General features: G+C 42.6%; 1 protein-coding gene across 5 annotated transcripts in view; it reads right to left on the reverse strand.

Moving 5' to 3' along the window:
- KCNT2 (potassium sodium-activated channel subfamily T member 2) overlaps window positions 1-27,326 on the reverse strand; it is a 389,104-nt gene that overhangs the window by 133,568 nt on the left and 228,210 nt on the right. For all 5 annotated transcript variants that reach the window (XM_069968986.1, XM_069968985.1, XM_069968983.1 and 2 more), the window contains exons 14-15: window positions 22,621-22,729; window positions 1,894-2,043 (exon numbers count right to left, since the gene is read on the reverse strand). In XM_069968986.1, coding sequence (XP_069825087.1) covers window positions 1,894-2,043; window positions 22,621-22,729 — 259 coding nt within the window. The remainder of the gene's footprint in view (window positions 1-1,893; window positions 2,044-22,620; window positions 22,730-27,326) is intronic.

Below are 27,326 nucleotides of genomic sequence, written 5' to 3' on the forward strand. Positions count from 1 at the left end.
GGCTCTTACCTTTTTCCTTGGTGCACCGGTCCCACACTGTTGGTCGGGATAAACTCCACTCCAGAGCAATCTTAGGAGCACTGCCGTGTCAGCCAGCTAACCCCCTCCATTGTTTATCATTAGAAGGGCTGAGCTGGATGAGGTGAAAGTGCTCCTAAGGGTGCTCCGAAGTGGAGAACAGCACAGGACTGGCACCAAGGAGGAAGGTTTAGAGACATACTTTCCTCCTCAGCATCCCTATAGGGAGCTATCAGTAGGTTAGATTTATCTAACCTGCTGATAGAGTTCCCCTTTCATTTTAATTTTACTTTAATACATAGGGGCAGTGATCTTGCCTGATTTGCCTTTAACAGCATTAAGTGATATGCTTTACAGCAATAGGCTATGTTCCCACAAAGTCTTTTTTTGGCCTTTTGAGTCCAAATAATGGTTGTTATTTCATAATGATGGCTTTTTATTTGTACAATAACGGCCACCATTTTGACATAACTGATATTATTTAGACTCAAACAGACAAAAAAGACATGGTAGGAACATAAACATAGACTGTATCCATGTTTTTCAGGACTGCCTAGGGCTGCATCCAACTTCTTCAGCCACAGGTAATCAAATGCTGAGACTTCCGGGTTTGACCAGAATCAAGTATGAAAGTTGCTCTCATCTCTACCTGTGACGAAGGGGAGGGGGTGTCATCTTTACTACTACCACTGTACTGGATAGATCCCTTTCCAGGTGCCTCCTCGTCACAAATAGAACAGGGAGTTCACATGTAGTTTTAGGACTAGTGGCCAAAATGTAAGCTGCATGATTTCAGTATTATTTTATAATAAAGTTAGTTAAAAAAAAGTTAGCATTTTTTAAATAACGCATTCCCTTTAAAGAGCTGTACACCAAAGGTAAGTGGTAATGCTTAATATCTTGCTAAGGTGAGCACTATATGGGTAAGGCCATGTTCACACAACGTATGTTTTGCATAAATCACGGCCGTGATTTATGCAAAATATATGTTGCATGTGAATTAATGGAATCCGAGCCGGAGTGTGTATACATAGTATACACTCCGGCCGCACGAAAAACTGACATGTCAGTTTTGTGCGGCCGCTATTCATTAAATAAGGGCCGCACAACTCATGTCAGTTCACACAATGGAGCGTGCGGCTCTAACTGCACAATTCATTGTGTGCAGCGGTGAATTGGGATGCGGTGCGCCTGCATCTGAATTCACCAGAAATGAAGATCATCCGGCTGGTGCTGCAGTACCAGCCGGGATGATCTTATCTGACACCAGCCGTTCTGTGCTGGTGTCTTATGCCATGTGAACATGGCCTAAACCTGAATAAGCCATTAAATCTGAATGGATCTTCCTGATCCCCTCATCTCTATGGGTCCCCTGTTAGTATAATGCAGGGGTAATCTCCATTGTACGTTTGCAATGCTATTTTGGTCTCTTCCGTATACAAAGTCCCAAATGACTCATTACAACACTGTTATGTTGTGAATGGATGGCACAACCTTAAGACATGACCCAGTAGGGGATAGACAGAGATCTGTAACAATGCTGTTCTGGTAAATAAAACTTTAAGAACCTTATTGAGTGCCATAATTGTGGCTGGAAGCCATTTATTTGTTTGTTTGTTTTTTCTTTTGTCTGGATTGGCACTTTGTTGTGCTGAGGGCTTTCTTGCCTGATGGAATGGGGTCAGAGGATATGGAGGCATGGCATATGTGTCTGAGAGGGAAAGTTAACCTTAAGGTAAACCTAAGTGTAACTAACACAAAGAATAAATAATAATAATAATAATAATAATAATAATAATAATAATAATAATAATAATAATTAAATGAATAATTAGTCAATACAAGTATCTAAAAGCTTACAAAAATGGTACTTACTTTTTATGTGCATGGAATGAAGCGTATGTAAAGCTCTTCCCTTCATATTCTGCAAAGAATAGGCTTTCCTCCATCTTAATATGGTAGACCTCATTACCTGAACATCTACCATACATTTTCTGCCATTGCTCTGGGGACTGTTGTCCTTCTCTGTAAAATAAAAATTATTACACATATTTTAAATGTAGAATGAAAAAATTTGTTTATATTGTTACATAAAGGCTTTTTCTCTGCTGAGCGCAACACAATACTTCACCCAGGCCTCTATGGAATTCATCAGTGGTTTAGGTAACAAAGGGGGGAAATCGATTGCATTAAAAAGGACTTCCATACAATATATAATAGGCATGACTAACAGTACCACAGTACAATTCCACATTGTAGTAATGCAAGTGAATCTCTTAACTATAGCATAGTTATTGGTAAAAAAAAAAAAAAAAAAAGACAGGGAAGGTGGAAGGGGATTTGAATTTTTACTGCGATTTTGATTGAATACTCAATAAAAAATGAATATATTTTGAATAGTGTACTACTCGATCGAAGACCTCTACCTTTGACCTCTACTTTTGAGATGTCCGTGTATTTGTTTTAATTATTTTTTAAGGGACAGTAACATTACTATACTGTACATACCACTGGCTCTACTTGCATGTCAACCCTAGGTGGGACATTTATTAAGACCAGTGTAAAGCAAGATAAATGAGGGTGGGAGGAGGCATTACCTCCTCCCCGCCTTAACAAACCCCCAGGCCCCCCTGCGTGGCGATGGGGTGAGCTAGGGATACAGCAGGTATATGCCTAGGAGAAGGAGGCGAATCTGCGCCTACTCCTTTGCGTATGCCTCTGGTGCAACAATGATAAGTCCCCTCTCCTTGTATACTACCATGTATAGTTAAAGGAAAAGTCCAGCGAAAAATTTTATTTAAGTATTGTCTTGCCCCCCAAAAGTTATACAAATCCCCAATATACACTTATTACGGGAAATGCTTATAAAGTGCTTTTTTCCTGCACTTACTACTGCATCAAGGCTTCACTTCCTGGATAGCATGGTGATGTCACTACCTGGATAACATGGTGATGTGACTTCCTGGATAACATGTGATGTCAATTCCTGGATAACATGGTAATATCTCCTGGATAACATGGTAATGTCACTTCCTGGATAACATGGTAATGTCACTTCCTGGATAACATGGTGATGTCACTTCCTGGATAACATGGTAATGTCACTTCCTGGATAACATGGGGATGTAACTTCCTGGATAAAGTGGTGATATCACTTCCTGTATAACCTGGTGTTGTCACTTCCTGGTTAACATGGTGATGTCACGACCCGACTCCCAGAGCTGTACGGGCTGTGGCTGCTGGAGAAGATGATGGCAGGGGGGCACTGAGGGACACAGGGCACTGGGGGGGACACTGAGCATCCCTCTGCCATCATCCTCTCCAGCAGCCACAGCCTGCACAGCTCTGGGAGTCGGGTCGTGACATCACCATTTTATCCAGGAAGTGACATTACCATGTTAATCAGGAAGTGACATCACCTGGTTATCCAGGAAGTGACATCACCATGTTAATCAGGAAGTGACATCACCCTGTTATCCAGGAAGTGACATTACCATGTTAATCAGGAAGTGAAGCCTTGATGCAGTAGTAAGTGCAGGAAAAAAAGCACTTCATAACCATTTCCTGTAATAAGTGTATACTGGTGATTTGTATAACTTTTGGGGAGCAATGCAATACTGTAGTATTAAGATTTTTGCCGAACTTCTTCTTTAATGTTATTATTACCACTCTCATGCCACCTCCACTGTTATTACTTTCATTGTAAACATTTAACCCTATGCTTGCATCTTTCTTTAAAGGGGATATCCAGGATCAAAACAGTGCCACTCATGTCCTCAGCTTGAGTGTGGTATTGCAACCAATTTCTATGGAAGTAAAGGAAGCAGAGTTGTAATACTACACATAACCTGAGGACACGGGTGGAGCTGTTTCTGCATCAATCATGATAAATTAAACTAAACTTTTGTGTAGTTTGACTTACATAAAAAGACATATACAGTAGCTCGCAGAATGCAGCTTAACTGCATGGAAATGGAGGGAAGACATGATAAGAAATGTATTAGTCTTATTGCCCGCCCTGAGACGTACAACCTGAACAGCTTCTTATTGTTCTTAATCACATTGCATTGCTGCAGAGATACTTTGATTTGCATCACAGTTAGTTTTTTTTTTTTTTTTAACAAAGCGAACGCTCCTGTTTACTTATTAGTAATAGAAGCCGTGTATCACCATTCACATAGAGGACAGCCAAGGATCCATGATTAGAATGAAAAAAATAAAGCAGGATCTATTAGAGCTCAAATCATTCACAAAACATTTTGCATTTCAATTTTCTAAAAGACGGAACAGCACAAAGCATAGTTTTAAGATGTCTTACAATTATATATATGATCATTTCCCGGTATGTGCTGTGAAAACTGCAGAGAAGCACAATTTCTAATTACTTACAAGTATCCAGCCATGATCTGCAGTGATACAGCGCCACCAAGTGTTATGTCACAGTACTGAAAGGGAGTTGTTAATGCAACACGGAAACATGATATTTTTTAGACTTTTATGTTTTACTTGTGAAGTGTTGAAAACTGTGCAGGTGATACTGGCATTGTGTGATGTGTGTGTGATGCATCATATTGAAGATATACAGTAGATAATATATAGAAAGTTTTAAAGAGGTCCTTTAAGGATTAAAAAACAAAACAAAATCAACTGGTATAAGAAATTTGTAAATTACTTCTATTTAAAAAATGTCAAGCCTTCCAGTACTTATCTGTTAATGTATGTGCTGCAGGAAGTGGTGTATTCTTTCTAGTCTGACACAGCACTTTCTGCTGCCACCTCTGTCCATGTCCGGAACTGTCCAGAACAGTAGTAAATCCCCATAGAAAACCCCTCCTACTCTGGACAGTTCCTGACATGGACAGAGGTGGCAGCAGAGGGCACTGTGTCAGACTGGAAAGAATACATCACTTCCTGCATGATACGATAAGTACTGGAAGGTTTGAGATTTTTAATGTGAAATAATTTACAAACCTGTGTTACTTTCTGACACCGGTTATTTTATTTTGATGTTATATACTATAAGGTGTTACTTTCAATAGGAGTAACTTGTCCTCAGACATGTTAATAGTTACTGATCACAGTGGCGGCGATCTTGAGATACAGCTGGGTGGAGAGTGCGGCAGCGATCATTCAAATCTGACTCCTTTGCTTTATTACAGTCTATGAAGTGAAAGAGTAGAAGGCCAGCCAGAGAGTGGAGTGCACTTCTGCAACCTTCCCACGGCTGTATCTCAGGATCACAGCAGGTTTCACAAGTGGGACCCAATGTGATCAGTCATTTTTGAGATGTCTGAGAACATCTCAAAAGTTACTCAAATTGACAGCAACATTTTACATTAACTTTTAAGTTTTTGTACAGACCTGTCAAAAGTGTAGTTTGTTTGGGGTCTCAGTGCTAAGCCCCTCTCTGATCATTAGCTATAACCAGATGAAGCACTCAGTAGTGTGCTATAATCAATCCCATCTCCTGTAACCAGTCAGACTGCGCCAGAAACAAGGGAGTTAAGTGCACTACCGAGCTCTTCACCCAGCTAAAGCTAATGATTGGAATGGTTCTCATCACTGAGTCCCCGATCAATCTAAACTTTTGACAGGTCTGTGCAACAAGGAAAAAGTTTACTAAATTAGGCATTCTATAGAATATCTGTATAAAACGTGAAGGCAGTATATGGTGTTGCCTAAAACCTAACATGAATTAATTTTAGCTTTCAGATCACCTTAAGCCAAATTATCTTTGCACAGATTCTAATAAAATAATAAAATAACTGTAAATGGGCACTATCATTATTAAAAACCTTTGACGGACAACTGCATCCTCCTTGTCTGCTTGTCAGCACTGTTCATTCCTCCCCCTTGGCCTCTCCCCCTTGGCCTCTCCCCCTATATAGGCTTGTAAGGGCAGTGTAAGCTGCTCTGCATCAACCCGGGATTGCTAGGTGTTATGTAGCTGGGTGGGATGTTGTTGTACCATACAAAATATATGTCACAGTGGGCAGTGGTGTGTGCCCAGTGCCCACCCCTGGATACACTGACACATGGCTTCTTGGTTTGTAGAACAGGTGTATTGCAGATGTAGTGAAGACAATGTGAAACAATGAAAAGTCTTTACTGTAATCTCTTCGCAAGGCCAACATACAAAAATACAGTTTCGCTCAATCCAATAGGCAGTCTGTTTACAGTTATAATAGACTTTGTAGTAGAGCAAATACTTGTAGTTTCTCACTAATAACATTAGTCCTTAATAATCATAGCTGGTACACTGGAGGATAGACTGGAAGAGATAAATACTTTTTTGCAATCTTTGAATACAGTATATACTTGAGATGCTTGACTTTAGTGGTATTGACTTGAAGTAAGCTTTTGTAGTGAAGCAGTGGCGACTGTGGACTGCCGTTTACTGCCGTTAAGGGGCCCTATCAAGACCCTAGGGTACTCTGCTGGGGGGCTGTGAGAGGAAGAGTACTACATTCATGGGAGTGAGGATCTGCCTAATTTATCTTGTGGGCACTGAGTGACACAGGATCAGGGATGTAGACCCACCCAGTGGGAAAGCTAGCCACTGGGGTAACCCCTTAGGAAACCTAGCACTTGCAGTAGAGTGCTTGGCTTTAAGTACACTTACATAGCTACTGATGCATAGAGTACCTCCTGCAGATTACTGCAATGCTTCTGGAGAAAAAGAATAGTCACCCAGCTTGAATAGGGATAGTCCCACCTTCTCACCGTGAGGTGCTCTATCCGGACATTGCTAGGATAGTGTCAGATGTAAGAATAAGAAAAGAATAAGAAATATTCTCTAATTGTAGAAATAGCCCCGCAAATGGGTCCTGGCCTCAGGCCAGGCCCTGGAAAAAATTTCCCAGCAGGTTCTCTTGATATCGTCTTGCTCATACACTCCGACAGTAAAATCTGGCCCTAACCCCACTATATATAGGCTACCTCTTCAGGGGCGATCTAATTGGGCAAGGGAACTAAGATATCCCTCTAGGATAGGTTAATGACCTCTAAGGTAGCTTACTCAGGGATTGGTTAGATATTAAATAATCAGACAGTAGCAATACTGTCATACAATTAATACAGACATCAGATAACCCTAGGCATAGTTTCTCCTTCAGCTGTGCAACATAAGACACACTACAGACTTCAGTCTATAACACATAGAACTGACATATCCATGCTTGCTCAGAAGCAGTGGACACCCAGTCTGGGACACACTGTCACGGCCGCGGCGGCTTCCCGCGTTCCGGGTTGCCGCCGCGACCGCCTCCTGTCCCGTGCAGCCGCCGGGGTCCTTGTGTAGGGACCCGGCGCTGCTGCTGCTTCGGCCCCTGGGGCGCCTCACCTCTCCTCCGTGCATGTCGCGGTCTCTGCCGGCCGGCGCGCGCGGCCCCGCCTCCTAGGGCGCGCGCGCGCCGGCTGTCTCAGATTTAAAGGGGCAGTGCGCTCCTAATTGGTAGTTGCACCCAATCACTCCCCTATAAATCCCAGCATGCCCTGTCCCCTGTGTTGGAGCCTCTACATGCTTCCCATAGCGTTTGGCCCAGCTCCCTGTTGTTCCTGTGTCCTGTCCGTTACCTGGTCCCAAGTCCCTGTTCCTGAGTCCTGTCCGTTACCTGGTCCCAAGTCCCTGTTCCTGAGTCCTGTCCGTTACCTGGTCCCAAGTCCCTGTTCCTGGTTCCTGTTTCCCTGCCACTCCACCTGTTCCCGTGTCCAGCCTGTCACGTGCGCTCTCACCTGCAGACCATTGCCTGTGCCATCTCCTGCCACGCCTCGCCTGCCGACACCAGCAACCAAGCCAGGGGTAGCGACCTGGGGGTCGCCTGCCGCAGCAAGTCCATCCCGCCTTGCGGCGGGCTCTGGTGAAAACCAGCGGCCCCTTAGACTCCGCTCCCTGGTGAGGTTTGTGCCATCGCTGGTGCCGGTCCAGTGGATCCACTACTCCAGGCGTTACAGTAGGCTCCAACCATGGATCCCGGCGAGGTGCCCGATCTCCGTGACGTCGCCAGAGTGGTCACTCAGCAGGCGCAACAAATCCAGAAACAGTCACAGCAGATCCAGCAACTCACTGCCGCCTTACAGCAGCAGACTACTGCCCAGCGCACACCATCTCCTGACGCTGCTTCTTCACTCCGACTGGCCCTCCCAAGCAAGTACTCTGGGGACTCTAAGTTGTGCAGAGGATTCCTGACTCAGTGCACCATGCACATTGAACTTTTGAGTAGTCAGTTTTCCACCGAGCGCTCTAAAGTGGCTTTCATCATCAGCCTATTAGAAGGTAGAGCCCTGGCCTGGGCCACGCCACTGTGGGACCGTGATGATCCTGTTGCTGCCAATCTCCGGGCCTTCCTATTCGAGTTTCGCTCCGTCTTTGAGGAACCTGCCCGTGCTTCGTCAGCCGAGACTGCTCTCCTCAACCTCTCTCAAGGCAGCTCCTCTGTTGGTGACTACGCCATCCAGTTCCGCACCCTGGCAGCTGAATTGGACTGGAACGAGGCCGCCCTATTGGCCACCTTCAAGAAGGGCCTGTCTAGTCGAGTGAGAGACGTGCTCGCTGCCCGAGACCTGCCTACCTCCCTGAACGAACTCATTCTACTGGCCACCCGAGTTGATACTCGTTTTTCGGAGAGGGAGGAGGAGGTTCGGCATGAACATTTACTAACCCATTCCCGTCGCCATCCCCAGCTGGCGCCGGTTTTCCAGAATCCTGACCTTTCGATGTCCCAACCCTCTCCTGAGATTCCTATGCAGGTGGAACGGGCTCACCTGACGCCTGATGAAAGAATCCGGCGCCTGGAGCAGAATCTCTGTCTCTATTGCGGTGGTTCCGATCACTTCCGGCTGGGATGTCCCCTACGTCCCCAAACATCCGGAGGACGCTCGCACCTAGGTCCGGTGGGACAGGTGTCCCTAGGTGCGAATGCCACCATTCCAAGTCTGTCTATGCCAGTTTCCATCCGGACTCCCTCAGGACAAAATCATCAGACTACTGCCTTCCTCGATTCTGGGTCAGCAGGCAGTTTTATTGCGGCAACATTGGTCCAAAGATGGCGGCTACCCGTGACCCGACTAGCCAGGCCCCTGACTATCTCCTCGGTCACAGGCGAAATTCTTACCGACCGTGTGTACTACCAGACCGCACCTTTAGTCCTCCAGGTGGGTCCTTTACATCAAGAAGAGATATCCTTCTACGTCCTGCCCCATTCTTCCCCCGCGGTCCTCCTGGGACTCCCGTGGCTACAAGAACATGCCCCTCAGCTGGACTGGAGAACCGGGGAGATTCTCAGTTGGGGTCAGGACTGTTCCCACCAGTGTCTCAAGTCACCTCAGACCAAGTGTATTATGTCATTTCCTGTCCCGGCCAAGCCTCTATCCGGCCTACCGGCAGAAGACCAAGACTCGGCGGATGCCTTCTCTGCCGAGGTGTACCCTCTCCCCGTACCCAAGACTAAGGTCGTGTCCCCTCACCACCGGAAGAACTTACAGAAGGTCCTCGTCCACAGACCCACAGTCCCTTGCCACGTTATACCGCCTGATCGCCTAGTACCAGTCGTCACCTCCACTCTTCAGAGAGTACCCCCCGGAAAGACTCATGTTCACCCTGCGCTTCGAAGAGGTATTTTGAAGTGGGGACATTCCTCGTTGGAGGCCGGGCACCCTGGAGTCCGTAAGACCGGCCAACGGATCTCTCGCCACTACTGGTGGCCCAGCCTATCCCAAGATGTCAAAGACTTTGTGGCTTCCTGTGCCATTTGCAGGCAAGAAAGAGGGGGAGGCCAAAGGGGGGGGGTACTGTCACGGCCGCGGCGGCTTCCCGCGTTCCGGGTTGCCGCCGCGACCGCCTCCTGTCCCGTGCAGCCGCCGGGGTCCTTGTGTAGGGACCCGGCGCTGCTGCTGCTTCGGCCCCTGGGGCGCCTCACCTCCCCTCCGTGCATGTCGCGGTCTCTGCCGGCCGGCGCGCGCGTCCCCGCCTCCTCGGGCGCGCGCGCGCCGGCTGTCTCAGATTTAAAGGGGCAGTGCGCTCCTAATTGGTAGTTGCACCCAATCACTCCCCTATAAATCCCAGCATGCCCTGTCCCCTGTGTTGGAGCCTCTACATGCTTCCCATAGCGTTTGGCCCAGCTCCCTGTTGTTCCTGTGTCCTGTCCGTTACCTGGTCCCAAGTCCCTGTTCCTGAGTCCTGTCCGTTACCTGGTCCCAAGTCCCTGTTCCTGAGTCCTGTCCGTTACCTGGTCCCAAGTCCCTGTTCCTGGTTCCAGTTTCCCTGCCACTCCACCTGTTCCCGTGTCCAGCCTGTCACGTGCGCTCTCACCTGCAGACCATTGCCTGTGCCATCTCCTGCCACGCCTCGCCTGCCGACACCAGCAACCAAGCCAGGGGTAGCGACCTGGGGGTCGCCTGCCGCAGCAAGTCCATCCCGCCTTGCGGCGGGCTCTGGTGAAAACCAGCGGCCCCTTAGACTCCGCTCCCTGGTGAGGTTTGTGCCATCGCTGGTGCCGGTCCAGTGGATCCACTACTCCAGGCGTTACACACACTCTGTTGTTAACACATTTACTTAGTGATGAATAGATAAAAAGGGAGATGGGGGAAGAATTCAGATGAAGTGTAAAGAAAGATTTACAGAGTTTCTATATTCATTTGTACTATTGATATCTTTAAAGTTGTTTAAAGGCAGCTACACTGCAAATTTACCCATTGGGGTAAGGAACTGTGTACAGATTGTTTTGGGTTAGGGTAATCACAGTGTATAAATATATATACACACACCTGTAGAGCTATTGGGAATAGTCACAGCCATCGGTTATTGTGATCAACCTATTTATTTGCAGCCGAGCACCGCCCCCTCTCCTTCTCCCCCTCCCCCCACTTTCAGTCATACCCCTGCCTTCAGGTCCCTTTAGAGAACCCATGTATTAAATACTACTTGCTTCAAGGGGTTATCCAGCGTTACAACATTTTTTTTATATAATGCTGCCCTGCTGGAGAACATAATATACATGTTTTGCTTTCCTCTATGCACTCCCCCAGGTTCCTTTTTGACTGCAGCAGCCACCACTTCAGAGACAATTTCATTTCAGGAGTGACAGCCCGCTCAGCCAATCACTGGCCATGGCGCTATCCTATCACAGTCAATGATTGGCTGAGCGGGATGTCACTACTGAAACAAGTTTGTCTCAAAATAGCAGTAGCTGTGGTCAGATACCGCAAAGGACCCCGGGGGGAGCATGGGGAGGTAAGTATAACAAGTTTATTATGTTCTCCAGCAAGGCAGCTTTATATAAAAAAAATTCCTAATGCTGGATAACCCCGAGCCTAGTTAAAGTAATTGTGTGGGCTAGATCATGCAAGTTCTTATTAGTTCTTTTTTTCTATTAGTTGTGACAACCAGGGCTCTCATGGGTCTACTTAGACCTAGCATCAGCTGACAGCCATCCTTACAGTCATATAACTGCTGTGACCAAAAGAGATAGCAGGCACTTCATAGAGCGGTGTGTTTAGAGATCAGGAATGGAGTGGCTGCTTTGACAGCTCAGCATATCACTTACAATTGATGGATTGTCTAGTACTGCAGAATAAAGCCCCTTAATGGTCACCATAACAGCAAGACGTGAATTTGTTACCTGGTGATGAATAGGTGGACTGGGAGTTCATATTTATTTAGTGTAACTTTAACCCTTTAATGACACTTTTCATTTTTGCATTTTCAATTTTCCATCCTCACCTTCTAGAAGCAGTGGAGCAAAATAAAAAAATAAAAAAATAACATGTTTTGTTTGGGTCAGTACGACAACGAAACACAATATATAACTTTTTTTTTATATCATTGCACTACTTAAAAAAAATTGAAATTAATTTGTTTACAATTGTTCTATTTTCATCCCTACTTTGTTTTCTATTTTCTATCTATGAGGCTGTATGAGGGATCATTATCTGCTCTGTTATCTGTAGATTTTGCCAGTATCACATTTGTGACAATGTAACTTTTTGATCAATTTCTTCTGCAACGTGATTCTGCTATTTACACTGTTGACCACACTGTTGGCTTTAGGAATAGCATAATTTATTTGTTCTGACAATAACTTTTTTTTTTAGTAACTGTTAAAACTATTTATTTATTTTACTTTTATGGGGGGGGGGGGGGTGTTTTTGAATGTTTAATAACATGTTTTATTATTTCTTTAACTATTTTATTTTAGGTGATCTTTAGATTGCCTATACTGATCAATGCAGTTGCATAGCATGGATCAGTGCTCTGCTGGTATATCTGTCTGGGACAGACTCAGTCAGTCAGCTGAGTTACTATGGCTTTCTTAGTACCACTCTATGATCACACCATAGAATAGTCAATTGACCACTAAACACCAATAAAATGTGTGATCGATTTGTGATTTTAAGTGATTAAATGATTGAGATAAGTGTGAATATATGTATTTTAGGAGAGTGTAGAGGAGTCTGTGGTACTAGTAATACAATATGGATATGAGGCCATAGGATGCTCATTATTTTTGCAAGTTATTCACATAAATAGGAATTTTAGAGTTTTATTTAACATTGTTCTTCCCTTCTTTGAAATAATTGAAAAACAAAAACAAAAAACATTTAGAAGTGCCAGTTGGGTTGGCCCAATTTGGTTAAAAATTATGTTCAGCCTGAAAAACATATAAGGCAACTTTATAATGGATACATTTAGATACAAGTGCATTAATCCAGTGCGTAATTCAATATAAAAAGTGAAACATTTATATTATATACAGTCATTCCAAACAGAGTGAACTTTTTCTAGTGTTTATTTCTCTTTATATTGGCGATTCTCGCTTACCGCCAAGGAAAACCCACAATTCATTATCTCAGAAACAGGTTTTTTTAACATCCATAAACGTACAAGTGTGAACAAAAAGCAGGACGCGTTTCGGCAACCGCCTTTCTTAACTGCAATTGATAAAGGCGGTTGCCGAAAGGCATCCTGCTTTATGTTCACACTTGTACGTTTATGGATGTTGAATAAACCCTCAAGAACATGCTATCGGTGAGTGCCAGGATTTACTATTGAATTATAAGTAAATCAGGACTCCACATGAGACTCTTGCAGATTTACCTGTATGTGAACAAGGGGCCAACAGTCTTATTTGGATCTATATCTTCAGAGGGTGCCCACTGGCTTAAAGCAAGGTGAGAAATACTGCAGGGCATATGACTCTTTGGGTGCTGCTTGATGTTCTCTCTTATGTCACCCAATCCATTGTGGGAAGAGGCTGGAGGTTTGGTGCCCCAGATAGGGTGTTTAAGGCTCGGAAACTGTTAAATGGGACAAGGGTGTGCTTTCTCCATGTGTCAGTTCAGGAAAAGTTAAAACATAGCTGCACTCACAAAGGTTGACTGCTCCTGGGTATTAAGGGATCAGCAACACCAGCTGATTCCCAATGTCCTCCAGGAAAGAAAAGGAAATCCTCAATGATTAAAGTAGATCACTGATGAATCCAAGATGGCAACCATGAGGAGGAAGTGCCAACTAAAAAGAGAGAGTTTATAGTCTTCCAAGTGAGAGGCATGAACTACTAATGATAATTTATCCAAGTAGGAACTCTCATGGGGTCCAGTTCTCCAACTTCATTCTGTGCTCAAACAAATAAGCTGCTGTCAAAATGTCCAAAAATGTCTTAGAAAACCAAGAGAAGGTTGTTGACTCTTCTGGCAATAAACGTTATTACAGGAGATATTTAAAGAAGCAACAGGATATAATTTTATAATCTCTGCAAGCTCCATGGCCACATGCAGTTTAAGGCTGGGTTCACACACTGTATACTTCAGGCAGTATTTGGTCCTCAAGTCAGGTCCTCATAGCAACCAAAACCAGGAGTGGATTGAAAACACAGAAAGGCTCTGTTCACACAATGTTGAAATTGAGTGGATGGCCGTCATATAACGGTAAATAACTGCCATTATTTCAATATAACAGCCGTTGTTTTAAAATAACAGCAAAAATTTGCCATTAAATGACGGCCATCCACTCAATTACAACATTATGTGAACATAGCCTTTCTGTGTTTTCAATCCACTCCTGGTTTTGGTTGCTATACAGCCTCACAAATACAGCCTCAAATATACATAGTGTGAACCCAGCCTTAATGGGATTTACTTCAGAGATCTCCACAACCAAACATCACTTTTTTAAGAATTCCAGATTACTTTATGGGGGGAGTGGGAAAAAAAAAATTAATGTAGCTCTCCAATTGGTGCTAATCTGTAGTTTATTTTATTGGATTGTGACTTTTTTTTTTAAATGATGAGTAAACGACGAGTAAGGAACCTTTTGAGTGTTGTACTAACCATAAATCTCCCCTAGATGGTAGCACAGGACTATAGATGGCTTTTCGCATGACTAGGAATTTTGAAACAAACTTTTTGTAATTTAAAAAGAACATAAAAGTATTGTACATGTTTAAGTGACACAAAATGATAATTTTTAAAGTGGATCTTTCAACCTCCCCCCCAAAAAAATAAATAAATAAATAAAACAGTAGGCATATGACAATATTTTATCACTTGGGTCTAACTGTTCATATCGGGACTGATCAAGAGAAAAAATAAACGACTGCACGGAGGAAGGTAAGAGACCTACGGCAATCAGGCCATATAATCAGGACCCCCGCAGACACGCTGCGTGGGTCCTGATCAGTAAATGACAGGAGCTGCTCCTGTCACTTACACCTAAACGCCAAGCGGCGCAATTGTGGTGTTTAAGGGGTTAATAGCGGTTGGTTGCGCGATTGCGGCAGCCCATCATTGAGGGTAAGGGCCCAGCTGCTTATTGCCCTCTTGCGCCAAGGCCCAGGCTGTCGTTAAGGGGTTAAGGTGTGAATAATAATAATAATAATAATAATAATAATAATAATAATAATATACATTTAAAGCTAATTAAACATTTTAAATGGGAATTTCAAATTTCGTACCATGAACAGTATATGCTGGGCCAATTCTAAAGACACAGACCATTGACTTATTTTTTGGATTGCAAATAAAAAGGCTATCAAATAAATGCTACAAAATGTATTTTTAAGTGCAGAACTTCATATTAAAAAATCTGACGAAAGTATTGCTACAGCTAGTAATTGGCATAAGATTATGATCAGATGAGTCGGTTTCAGCAGGAACAGCAAACCACCTAATGTGTATGGTTAATTATGTTGAGAAAGAGAAGAATTGGTCAATTGTATTCCGACATACCAAAACATTTTGTTCTCAGAGAAGACAAGCCACTGCTAGTGATGCTTTTCACCCTCTACCAATTGAATCTATGCGCAGTCTGCCAAACATGCTTGTAAGTCGGGAGGAATATAGAAATTCTACTTCTATTACATTTAAAGGGGTTATCCAGCGCTCCAAAAACATGGCCACTTTTCCCCCCCTCTCTTGTCTCCAGATTGGGTGGGGTTTAAAACTCAGTTCCATTGAAGTAAATGGAGCTTAATTGCAAACCGCACCTGAACTGGAGACAAAAGAGAGGGAAAAGTGGCCATGTTTTTGTAGCGCTGGATAACCCCTTTAAAGGAAAAGTTCCACAAAATAGAAAAAAGGCAGGAAAGGGTGTGGGACATAATAAACTATACTTAAAGCGTAACTGTCATTTCAGGGTCATTTTTCTGAAAACATTAAATATCAACAGTACAAGCGATTTTAAGAAACTCTGTAATAGGTTTTATGTACTAAAAGAGTTTCTTTCTGTACTGAAAAAGCAATCTCCCAGCCTCCCCCCTCACATCAGAAGAAGCAGGATTTCTGTCTCCATTATGTGGCTATGGAGAGGGGAGGGGCTGTTAGGAGTGACTGAGCACGGAGCAGTCCTGCACAGCACAACACCCTGCAATCTTCTCTCAGTAAGTTCATAGATAAGCACTGACCTTTCTGACACCTGAATTTAGCGTTTTAGCTGCCCAGAGAGTCTACAAACAGCTGACCTTCATGTCACCTCTTCCTGCTCCCTCATCTCCCTCGGCCCCTCCCCCCTTCATAGGCTTACAATGGAGAGAGCAGAAACCGTCTTCACTGGCTTCTCTGTAATGAAGACGTGTTTGCCTGATAATGCACAGATAAGAAGTCAGGGGGGGAGGCTGGGAGATTGCTTCTTGAGTACAGAAGGAGGCTTTTTTGGCTGATGAAACCTATTACAGAGTTTCTTAAAATCGCTTATACTACTGATTTCTGCAATAAAAAAAAAACATGACAGTTACGCTTTATCTATCCTTGTTTCCTGAAGCGCCACTCCGGGGCCCCGTTTACAGTCACCGGTCACCTGCAGCTCTTTCAGGTGCAACGTCACATATGGGTGATCATGTGTGTGATCGATTGCCTGCTCAGCCAATCACTGACTGGTTGAGCAGGCAATTGGTCAGCTAGGCCGTGATGTTGCAGCTGGAAGAGCCAGGTATGTGATGTACCTGGATTCCAGCTAAAAATGATTGAGACCCTAAAGCAGTTACAGGTATGTATATGTAATTTATTATGTTCCCATACCCCATGCCTGCCTTTTCTAATGGGACTCTGGCCAAATTCTGGCTTAGGCTGATCACTGCTGTGTACAGTAATTGAGTGGAAGAGCGGTGAGGATCGGGAGTTGTTAGAATGGCAGCTGTTGGGAATCGGGGCAGGTGAGTATGCTTTCTATTACTTTTATAGCTCGCCAAGCCAATTTGAAAAAAAAAAAAAAAAAGTGCTGGCAGAATATCCTGTTTTTACTTAGCTAAGTGCAATGTGTGAATAACAAAACAACGAAGGCTCAGCGGCTGTTTAGCTTCTACAATGAAAGATGTTATGTAAAAAATTACTATATGGAAACTCCCTCTATCTGCTTATTTGTGGTTGAAAGATTTTCACTTCCAAGCTCTCTTAATCTTCTTAAATAAAGGGAATAGTTTTTAATTTCTTTTCTTCTTCTTTTTTTTAACTTGAGGTGATATGTTTAGGAAGGGAAACCAAAGATTAAAAAAAGAAAAGGGGAAGACAATGTTGCTTCACCATCACAGTTTCTGATAAAACGCAATTCCACCTTCCTAATCCCTGGACCAGCAGGGAGCCAGATGAAATGGATTTCTCTCCTACAAAACCTTTGACCACAGAGATTCTTCTTGTTATAATTTTCACCAAAGGAAATAGAAATAGAGCCGCTTCATGCACTTATATAATATTGGTCACAGGAGCGACACAGTTAAATTCTGTTTGTTGTATAGGAAGAAAAGATTCCTTCCAAAAATAGCCGTCAGTAGGTATAAGGACAGGTTCACATTACCTGTAAGCCTAACTCACCCTCCTTTGTTTACTATTTATTATAAAATTCTATGAAAAATGTCTTTTCACTATTAGGATGTTACTTATGCTGTATATTGTGTAGTGCCATGAAAGTGATAACAAGGACATACAGTATGTGAAGCCGCACTTTTTCTACATTGTCTACACTGTCAGTTTTTAATTAACAGCTGCTGCACAATACTGACATGTCAGTTTTCTATGTGGCCGCCGGAAGTTCCCGAAGCCTCTCTCATTCTCCCAAAGCTCTCCCGACAGCCGAGCGTCTCCAAGCCTCTCCGATGAGATGCTCGGCTGCTAGGGAGAGGTTAGACGATCTCCGTCTCCGGCGCACAGGAGCCAGGCGGAGGCCAGGAACAGGCCCCAGGTGAGTTTTTTTTTTTTTTTTTTAAATATAGCTGCAGTTAACTCCTGCCTGACCACAGCAGGGCTGCGGTCAGGCAGGGGTTAACATTTTCTGGTATAAGGCATTTTCTGGTGTATACGCCCAGCCACCTTATCTGCCGGAAAATGCGGTAGCCTAAAAAAAAAAATACATATATATATGCAAAAAAAAGCCCGGAGTTGAGTAAATCAATACTTATTGGCTATCCCTTTGCCTGAAATCTTAGCATCCATACACCTGTATGTCTGGATGTCCATTGACTGGTCTAAGCAATCTTACTTTTCCCTAATCTTTTTGTTTGCTGAATGTTCTTCATCGCGCTAGCAATGATGGTAAAGAACTGGAATTCATGAAGCCAGTACAAAATGTTAGTCTTTTGTCCTGCTTCTCCTCCGAGTGCTTTAGGCTTCCATCACTGTTCTGCGGACACTGGCTTTCTGTATTTGTTGATATTTAGTAGAATTTATTTTCCTATTCACACACATTTTCGAGATTCACTGGCTACCTCTAAAGGTTAACCGAGCCGCTGCTATGCTTGTTGGCATGGTGTTCTTTTCTTAAAAGACTCTCTGAAAAAAAATGCCTTCAGAGATTGTAGTCTACAAGTTCAGGCTTTGTTTCATCAGGTCACAGATACTTGATTCCAAAACGCCTCCGGCTTATCTCAGTTTTCTGTAGAGTACTTTAGATTTGGATTTTGTAAACATATTGCAGGTATGGTTTTCTTCTTATGAAGGAAATGATGTACCTCTATGATTATAAGTACCCATTAAGAAGTGTTGTTTTACTTGCCTGAAAAGTCTATTGATAGTTCTGTCGAGATTATTTTCAACAGTTACCCTTAAATTCTATTTCTTAATATTAATTGAAATAGTAGAATATGTAAGAAAGTATTATTTAAAGGGAAACTACCGGCAGGTTAGACTAATCTAACCTGTTGGTAGCCCCGTAATGCGCATTGGGCTCCGAGGAGGAAGGTATGTCTCTTACCTTCCTCCTCAGCACCTTCCCCGTGTGATAAGTAGTGGAATCAATGGCCCTTCCCTCATCACACCAAACCGGCTTGGCAAGATAGGGGCGAGGCAGTACTCCTAATAGTGCCCCGGGCCATCGATTCAACTACAAACAGCATGGGAAAGGCACCGAGGAAGAAGGTAAGAGACATACCTTCCTCCTCGGAGCCCCATGCACATTAGGGGGCTATCAGCAGGTTAGATTGATAGTTCTACTTTAAAGAGAGCCATGATGCAGAGAGCATTGCTGCTTACCTCCAAGTTATGGGATGAAGGTCTTTTATGTATGTACTGTTCCTGTTTCTACACATAGTCGGGAGCTTCTTCCCACTCAAAAAAGTTTTGTGCTAATAAATGTGAAGAGATAATTTTCATACAAATATAAGAATCCACTGCTTATAAGTTACTGCTATCACCAGGTCACATGGTCAGCAGTCATGATATGACAAGAGGTGCTAGTGGTAGAACACAGTTTCTGATGGATGGGGCCTTCTGTATGTATGTTATTTCCTCCTAAATGAAGATGGAATAACTTACATCAGGCTCCAGTCATCAGAAACTCTATTCTGCTACTGGCACCTCTGACCATATGGTCATTGCTGACCACATGAGCGGTGGTGACAGCGGGAACTTCTGATATCTAGTGCCTGACTGTAAACTATTTCCTCCCGAGTCCTTAAATCTAAAATGTATTGCCTCTCTGTCCAGTACATAGAGTAACAGGGACTTTTGTCTTGTTTTTATATTTAAATGGATTCAACAAAAAGAAAGATGCCGATGAATCCTAATATTTTGGTGGAAGATTGAACCAAAAAAGTTGCAAGCAGCATTAGGGAGTCTGTGAAAACTTGGATACAGCCTATAGCTATTTGAGTTGCGCTTGATCTCTATTTAGTAACAAACTCATACAATGTAACATACATTTTTGCAAACTGTAGTAAACATTACGAAAAATGCTGAATAAAATCGACTCTATTATGTAAAAGCTGTGCACCACTAAAGGGTCCTAAAGAAAACCATGACACTCCAGATAACTCTCTAAGGCTAATGCTATGTTTTATTGGCAACAATTTTTTGTTATTTAAGGGCTATGTTCACATTTGGTAAGAGACCGGCCGTTCCGTGACCCGGCCAGATCACGGAACGGCCAGTCTCAGAAAAGATCATCCTGGGCGGTACTGCAGTATCGGCCGGATGATCATTAGCACAGCTAATGTGAGTTCTGATGCGGGCACATTCATGTGTGTGCATCCATGCCACAGCCGCTCGCTCCACTTTGTGCACTGACAGGGTTTTCTGCAGCCGCTATTCAGTGAATAGCGGCCACAGAAGACTGACATGTCAGTTTCTTGCGGCGCCGCTAGGGATCCCGGCCAGAGTGTATACCATGTGTATACATTCCCTCCGGGATTCAGCCTGCAGCTCTACGTAAGTACCGCAGAAATCATGGGCACTGTCGCAACAGCCGTGATTTCTGCGTAACTTGCGTAATGTGAACATAGCCTGACACTGTATGATGTTCAAATACCATGGTTGCCTTGCAGTGCTGTGGTCTGGTTTTCAACTTCCAAGGATAACCAAGGACAAAATGTTCAAGGAGTTTGTACTGTATGTTCTCCTTTTGTTTGCATAAGTTTTCTCTAGGAACTCTGGATTTCTCATAAACTCCAAGGCTGTGTTCCCACTACATGAAAAAAGGGTGTCTTTTGATAATGACGGCCACAACTAATGTTCCTGAACATTATTTGTGAACGTCCTTTTGACAGCCGTTTGGGGGGAAAAAAGCATCCGCAAAACCCTGTTGTGCGAACATGGTACAAGGATGTTAGGGCAGCCGTCATTTTGCGACCAAATAATGGACATTGTTTTATATTGACGGACATTTTTTGTACAATAACACCCGCCATAATGTGACCCAACAAAGCACAAAATGTTTTAATCCTCCCAGACATTTTTCAATAAATTCCCTGTGTAGGTAAATCTGCATAATGCATAATGTGCATAATGTGGACTGCTAAGTAAAGATGCTCCAGAATTGTTATTTCAGCAGGTTACAAGAGATTTCCGATTGGTTTTCATATTACTCTTGGGAGAAAAACAGTAAAAGCTTTTTTTAATTTTTTCAGAAATGCAATCAAGTAGGGGTAAGAAGAAATTATTAGGGAGTTACTTGGCTGGACTGGAAAAGGCTTTGAAGAAACATTGTATTTTTAACCTTTTAGTAACCAAGAGAATGTTTATTTTTGCATCTTCCTTATTTCCATAACTTTTTTGTTTTATAAAAAAAATATAAAAAAATAACCAAAAAATAAAAAAAAATATATATAAAAAAATTAATTTGCATGTCAACATCGATTGCAATAAATCGGTGAGATCAGTGCTCTACTAGTAAAGCCGGACAAGCTGTATCAGTAGAGTCTATGTGGCAGACACAGAATTTTAGAAAGCCACTGGCTGCTATAGTAATCAATTGGCACCCCACATTACCATGACAACCCCCTGACAGGTGCAGTACCTGTCAAATTGCTATTGTACTTGGAAACTAGAGAGTGACTGTCACAATAGGACTGAAAGGGGTACTCCAGCAAAAAAAAAAATTGTTTCAAATTAACTGGTGTCAGAAAGTTATATAGATTTGTAATTTACTTCTATTAAATAATTTCCATACTTATCAGCTGCTGTATGTTCTTCAGGAAATGTTTTATTTTCAGTCTGACACAGTGCTCTCTGCTGCCACTTCTGTCCATGTCAGGAACTGTCCAGATCATGAAAAGTTTGCTATGGGAATTTACTAAGCAGCATGTCTGATTAGACAGAAAACATAACTTCCTGTGGAGCATACAGCGACCCAAAGGTACTAGAAGACTTTTTTATTTTTTTTTTTTAAACAGAGGTAATTTACAAATGTATATAACTTCCTGGCACCAGGTAATTATATTTTCTTTTTCTCTGAGGTCAAAATGGGCTTTGTCTTTAACATGTTTATATATTGTGAGGCTACGTTCTGACACTGTAAAACGAATATACAGATGTAACTTAGAGGTGAAAATAAGTTTATAAGCACAATTCAGAGACAGCTAGCCAGCACTGCTAACTAGAAATTATGGAGTATGGCATAGTGGACACACGGACTACGGATTAAATACCGGGGTGCATAGACAGATGAAAGAAGTATGTATTGAGGAAAAAGAAAAGTCCAGCACTCACCCGATAGATGTTTTCCGGATAAAAAAAACAAAAAAAAAACAGCTGTCCCAGGTGACATGACTGCACCTGAACCACTCCACCTATCCCCTCCCAGCAAGTTATGCTGAGATAAAGTTTTGGAAAACATCTAAAAGTCTGGTGAGTGCTGGACTTTTCTTTATTGTCACAAATATGGTTAAATTTTTAATATAATTATGCACTCATTGGGAGTCATTGGGAAAATGGAAGGCAGTACACACACCATATAGAATAAGGACTGTCAAAATAATAAACATTCTCACTACGAACTTCTCTTGCACAATACGGCAGTTTTTCCTTTTTTTTCTTTTTTTCTGCAGTGTTAGTAATAGTAACGCCAACACAGCTAACAGCCAGGAATATTTCTTTTGGGCCGGATTTACTTATGCCCATTCCTTTTTACTGCCCAGCTTGCAGGATTGTTTAAGTGAAACCTAGTCTGTTTGTAGGTGACAGTATGCATAGCCCCAGCCTTGAAACAGAACTTCTCTTTTTTTTCCAACCATGACCTATTCATCTATACCAGAAGGTATTGTTTCTTCATTCAGGGCTTGTAATCTGCCGTGCAATAGGCATCGGTTACATTATAATCTTCAGCAGCAGTAGTAGCAGTAGTAGTAGTGGTAGTAGTAATGGCAGTAGTTTATATACTTTCTTAAATCCTTAAAAACCAATACTCACTGTCCTCTTGAGGTATGAACCAGCAAAGTGATTAATGTAGAGGTGGCCGGACATATACAGTTGAGAGCAAGCATTGCATATTTAAATTCTTCTTCACATACAACATGATCTGTAAAGTAGAAAAATAAATAGTTATAATAAATACATTGCAATTTTGTATATTTAAAGTGAATCTATTAGCAGATCTGTGCTCTCAAAACTGCTATCAGTATTATATAGGGGACAGGAAAAAGCGTTAAATTGTACTTAAAGCTCTTAAGCTCTTGTACTTAAAGCGAAGTAAAATCTTGTAACATCATCCCAAGTGTCCATGAGGCGGATCCCTTGTGATAAGTGGCCAGAACTCTGTACAATAAGTGTTAAAAAGCCCCCAATCCCATCTATGAACTGTGAATGGCAGCTCTAGAGGTCTCTTGACTGAATGCTAGATCTGTTTGTGCCGCACTCTGACACACCTCCCCATTGCTTCCTAATCCCCTTATGAATAATCTCTGCTGCCTGGCCTTCTGCTGTCAGCAACTGTCTGCTTACAGGGGAATGATCTGCAATCAGGTATAGAATCTCCAAGACTTATGCTGCGTTTACACGGAACGATTATCGTGCGAATTTGCACGATAACGATCGAATTCGAACGATAATCGTACGTGTAAACGCTGCGAACGATCAAACGACAAATGATAAATTGTTCATTTTGAACTTACAACATGTTCTAAAATCGTCGTTCGCAAAAAATTTGCATATCGTTCCGTGTAAACAGTCGTTCACCGATTTTTCCTATGTGCGAGATAGGCTTAAGCGATCGCAAAACAAATTTTCCGTACGATATATCGTACCGTCTAAACGCTGACCGTTAAAAAAATCGTTACTCCGACATCGTTAATCGTATGATCGGGCCAATTATCATTTCGTGTAAACGCAGCATTAGGGTGTTATTACACGGGCCGATGGCCGCCCGATAATAACTGTAAACGAGCGACGATCTGCTAGATCGGCGGTCGTTTACCTGGCCTATTACACGGCTTGATTATCGTTTAATAAGGGCTGCATGGACATCGTTACTGATGTCCTTGCAGTCCTTGTTTAAACTTTATACATTACCTATCCAGGCTGCAGGCTGAGGCCGATTCGGACGATTATCACTCTGTGGAATAAGCCTCTTACTGTGTTGGAGCTTTAGTCCAGGGCTATGTTTCTTTTCTAGAGACCAGTTACTGAGTTCAATTCCCCTGATGGAAATGAAATATAGTTATTTATTTTTTTCATTGTATAAGACAACTAATAAATTAAATCTGACTGGAATTTCTTTGCACTTTTAAAAATGATACAATGATAAGGAAAAAAAAGAAAAAGAAAATACTATATTTCATTTCCATCAGGGCAAGAGAACCTAAGAGCTGTTGCAGGTCTCTAACCAGGTGATGTCAGGATCGGGCGATACAGACACAAGACAGTGGGCCCTAGGTCTGAACCCCCCCACTGTCCTTGCCTGCTCGCCTCGATTGGCCCTAGGTGGCCGTGGACAACCACGTAGACGTTCCCTACGCTGATAAAGTGCACACAGAACGAGACGGACGAACAAACATAAAAGAATGGTAAACAAGCCAGGTCAAATCCAAACAGGCGATGCAGTACAAAATCAGCAGGCAAAGGGATCGTCAAATAGTCAGGCAGAAGGTCAGATAACAAGTCGAGTCAAACAGAGGGTTTAGGAGAGGGGTTCGCAGGAATAGACGGGGGAGCTGAGACCAGGAGTTAACCTAAGTAGCCAGCGCTGGAACTCTGCCTCAGCTTTGTTTTATGCTGAGCAAGAGCCCGGTCCGGATCCTCATTGGACCGGCGCTCTGATCCTCCAGGCTGCAGACAGGCAGAGAAACCCATCAATCAAACAGACCACCCAGCTGTGTAATCAAGTCCCACAGCTTCTCAGCTTAAGTCCTGCATTGCCAGGAAGCTGAGAAGCAAGCGGGTGTGTCACACAAAAGCAAAACAGACCAAATTCAGACCCGGTTACTGCACAATGCTGACAGGTGATTTATCCCTGGATCAAAACTCCAACACAGTCAGGCATAGACATTCAACTGTATCTTATTGCAGATCATTCCTCTGTAGGCAGACACTGTCTGACAGTGCAAGTGAACAAAAGGCCGGACAGCATTGATTTTTCATGAAGAGGGAGCAGGAAGGAGGGGTGAGGTATGCTAGAATGAGGCAAAAATGCTGAGCCACAACTCCTCTTTGACTCTTTATTACCGTAGGAGACCCAAGATTGCACATAATCCACTCCACAGACAAAATATCAAAAGTAACCATGCTCACAAGGGGCCTGCCAGCTACAGCACACTGTCAGCACCTCAGGTAGGGCTGACAGATTCCCTTTAAGAAAGGCTATGTGAGATAACTGAAGCATTGTGGCTTGACACTGGATGAAATAAAGTTTCTCCACTGATTTTACTGTTTTTTTTTTTTTTTTTTTTTTGCAGTGTTGTGGGTCAGAATCTGTTTTCTATGCTCTAGCTAGAGATGATTGAACAGTGGAAAATATTAGGTTCTATCGAACTCGAACCTTGCCGAACCTTCCATATTAGATTGCTGATGCTTTCCCGGTCTGTGGGGAAGGAGGAGACAGCCCAGGTACCGCCTGGAATTCCGCGATTCAGCCTAGGTAATAGGCTGTATCCCGGAATTCCAGGCGGTACCAGGGCTGTCTCCTCCTTCCCCACGGACCGGGAAGGCATCGGGAATCAAATGTAGAAGGTTCGGCCAGGTTCGAGTTCGACAGAACCTAAGATTTTTCGCTGTTCGATCATCCCTACTCTTAACTGCAATTTTTTTAAAAAAATAATTAGTATTTTTTTACATATTACTATAATAATAGTTTATATAAAAAGAGATGTGGCTGTTTGTTATTTACAACTGCTTGAGATTTCACAACTCTTTTTTTGCAACTACATATGTACAACTGTTGAAAGACAAAGAACATCTTAATAATTCATCCTGCTTCAATTACTAGAACATATATTTGTTTGTGGCAGTATTTATTATTTAGTTTTCTATAGCCATTAGCACATTATTTAGACAACATTCACTATTACAAGTATTACAATAAAATAATAAACTATCCAAATAATCAGACTGTATAAGTTTACTTTATTCCTTAACTCTTAGCAACATTTCTCTAACTTACCGTTATATTTCGGTCCCAGGTTGCAGCGGCTGCTTTCACAACTTAGAAACGCTATTTTATAGTCATAACTAGAGATGAGCGAACCTGGAGAATGCTCAAGTCCATCCGAACCCGAACTTTTTGCATTTGATTAGCGGTGGCTGCGGAACTTGGATAAAGCCCTAAGGCTATGTGGAAATCATGGATATAGTCATTAGCTGTATCCATGTTTTCCAGACAACCTTAGAGCTTTATCCAAGTTCAGCAGCCGCCGCTAATCAAATGCCAAACGTTCGGCTTCGGATGGACTCGAACCCGGTTCGCTCATCTCTAGTCATTACGGTCAAGTGGCCCATTTCATTTTGTGTGCACATGGCCTTAAAGGGATACTCTTTCTCAAATCAACTGGTACAAGAAAGTTATATAGATTTGTTAATTACTTCTATTTAAAAATTTCCAGGACTTATCCGTTGCTGTATGTTGTGCAGGAAGTGGTATATTCTTTCCAGTCTTACACAGTGCTCTGCTGCCACCTCTGATAATGTCAGGAACTGACCAAATCTGTGGTAAATCTCCATAGAAAACTTCTCCTGCTTTGGACAGTGCCTGACAGGAACAGAGTTGGCAGTTTAAGACTGGAAAGAATAGACCACTTACCGCAGGACATATAGCAGCTGATAAGTACTGGAAGACTGTTCCTGATTTTCCGCCTGTAGGATATGGGATTTAAAATATGACCCAGAACTAAAATGTGATAGGATGTGCATAGAATTTTAATAACATAACACAAATTAAAAAAAAAAAAAAATACATATAGCCATTTTTAATTACTTTATTTGTTGGCAGCTGTGCAGAAAGGAAAACCATATTTCTATTTGATGTGGCGTTGAGTGTAATGGCTGCACATGTGTGCAGCGAAACATATTAAATCATTATCAAAATGCCCTTTAAACATCATCACTAGTTTAATATTGTAATGAAAATTGCGGGTGAAATGATCCATAGGAAGTAACCGGCTCATTAGCATATAGAATACGTCTAGCGATTATTAGGACTCTGTTCTGATCTATTAGGTCCTGGGCTTTACTTGCCACATTTGGTTTCTGTTAATCTTTGTGTGTTCTAATTCATTGAGATTAATTGAGCTATATACAGCGAATGGCGAATGGCAGCATTTAAAACCTCTTCAACTAAAGACGACCATTAGAGACCAACAAAAGGAAACAGCGAGGAGTCAGAGAATGTTATATTATTATTAATAAATATATTGACCTGTATTAAAGGGGTTTTCAACATTGAGCAATTCCTACTTATTTGTGGGGTCCATTAAGAATAAGTTGACCACTTGCTGGGAACCTCAGTGAGGCTATGTTCACACAACGTATATTTTCCCTAAAACCACGGCCATTGTACAATGGCCGTGGTTATTACGAAAATATACTTTACCTTACTGTCTATGGGATCCCGGACGGAGTGTATACACATAGTATACAATCCGGCCGTGATCCCATACAGCTCCGCAAACAACTGACATGTCAGTTTT

This window comes from Dendropsophus ebraccatus, chromosome 4 (assembly GCF_027789765.1).
Source record: "Dendropsophus ebraccatus isolate aDenEbr1 chromosome 4, aDenEbr1.pat, whole genome shotgun sequence".
NCBI classification, from domain to species: Eukaryota; Metazoa; Chordata; class Amphibia; order Anura; family Hylidae; genus Dendropsophus; species Dendropsophus ebraccatus.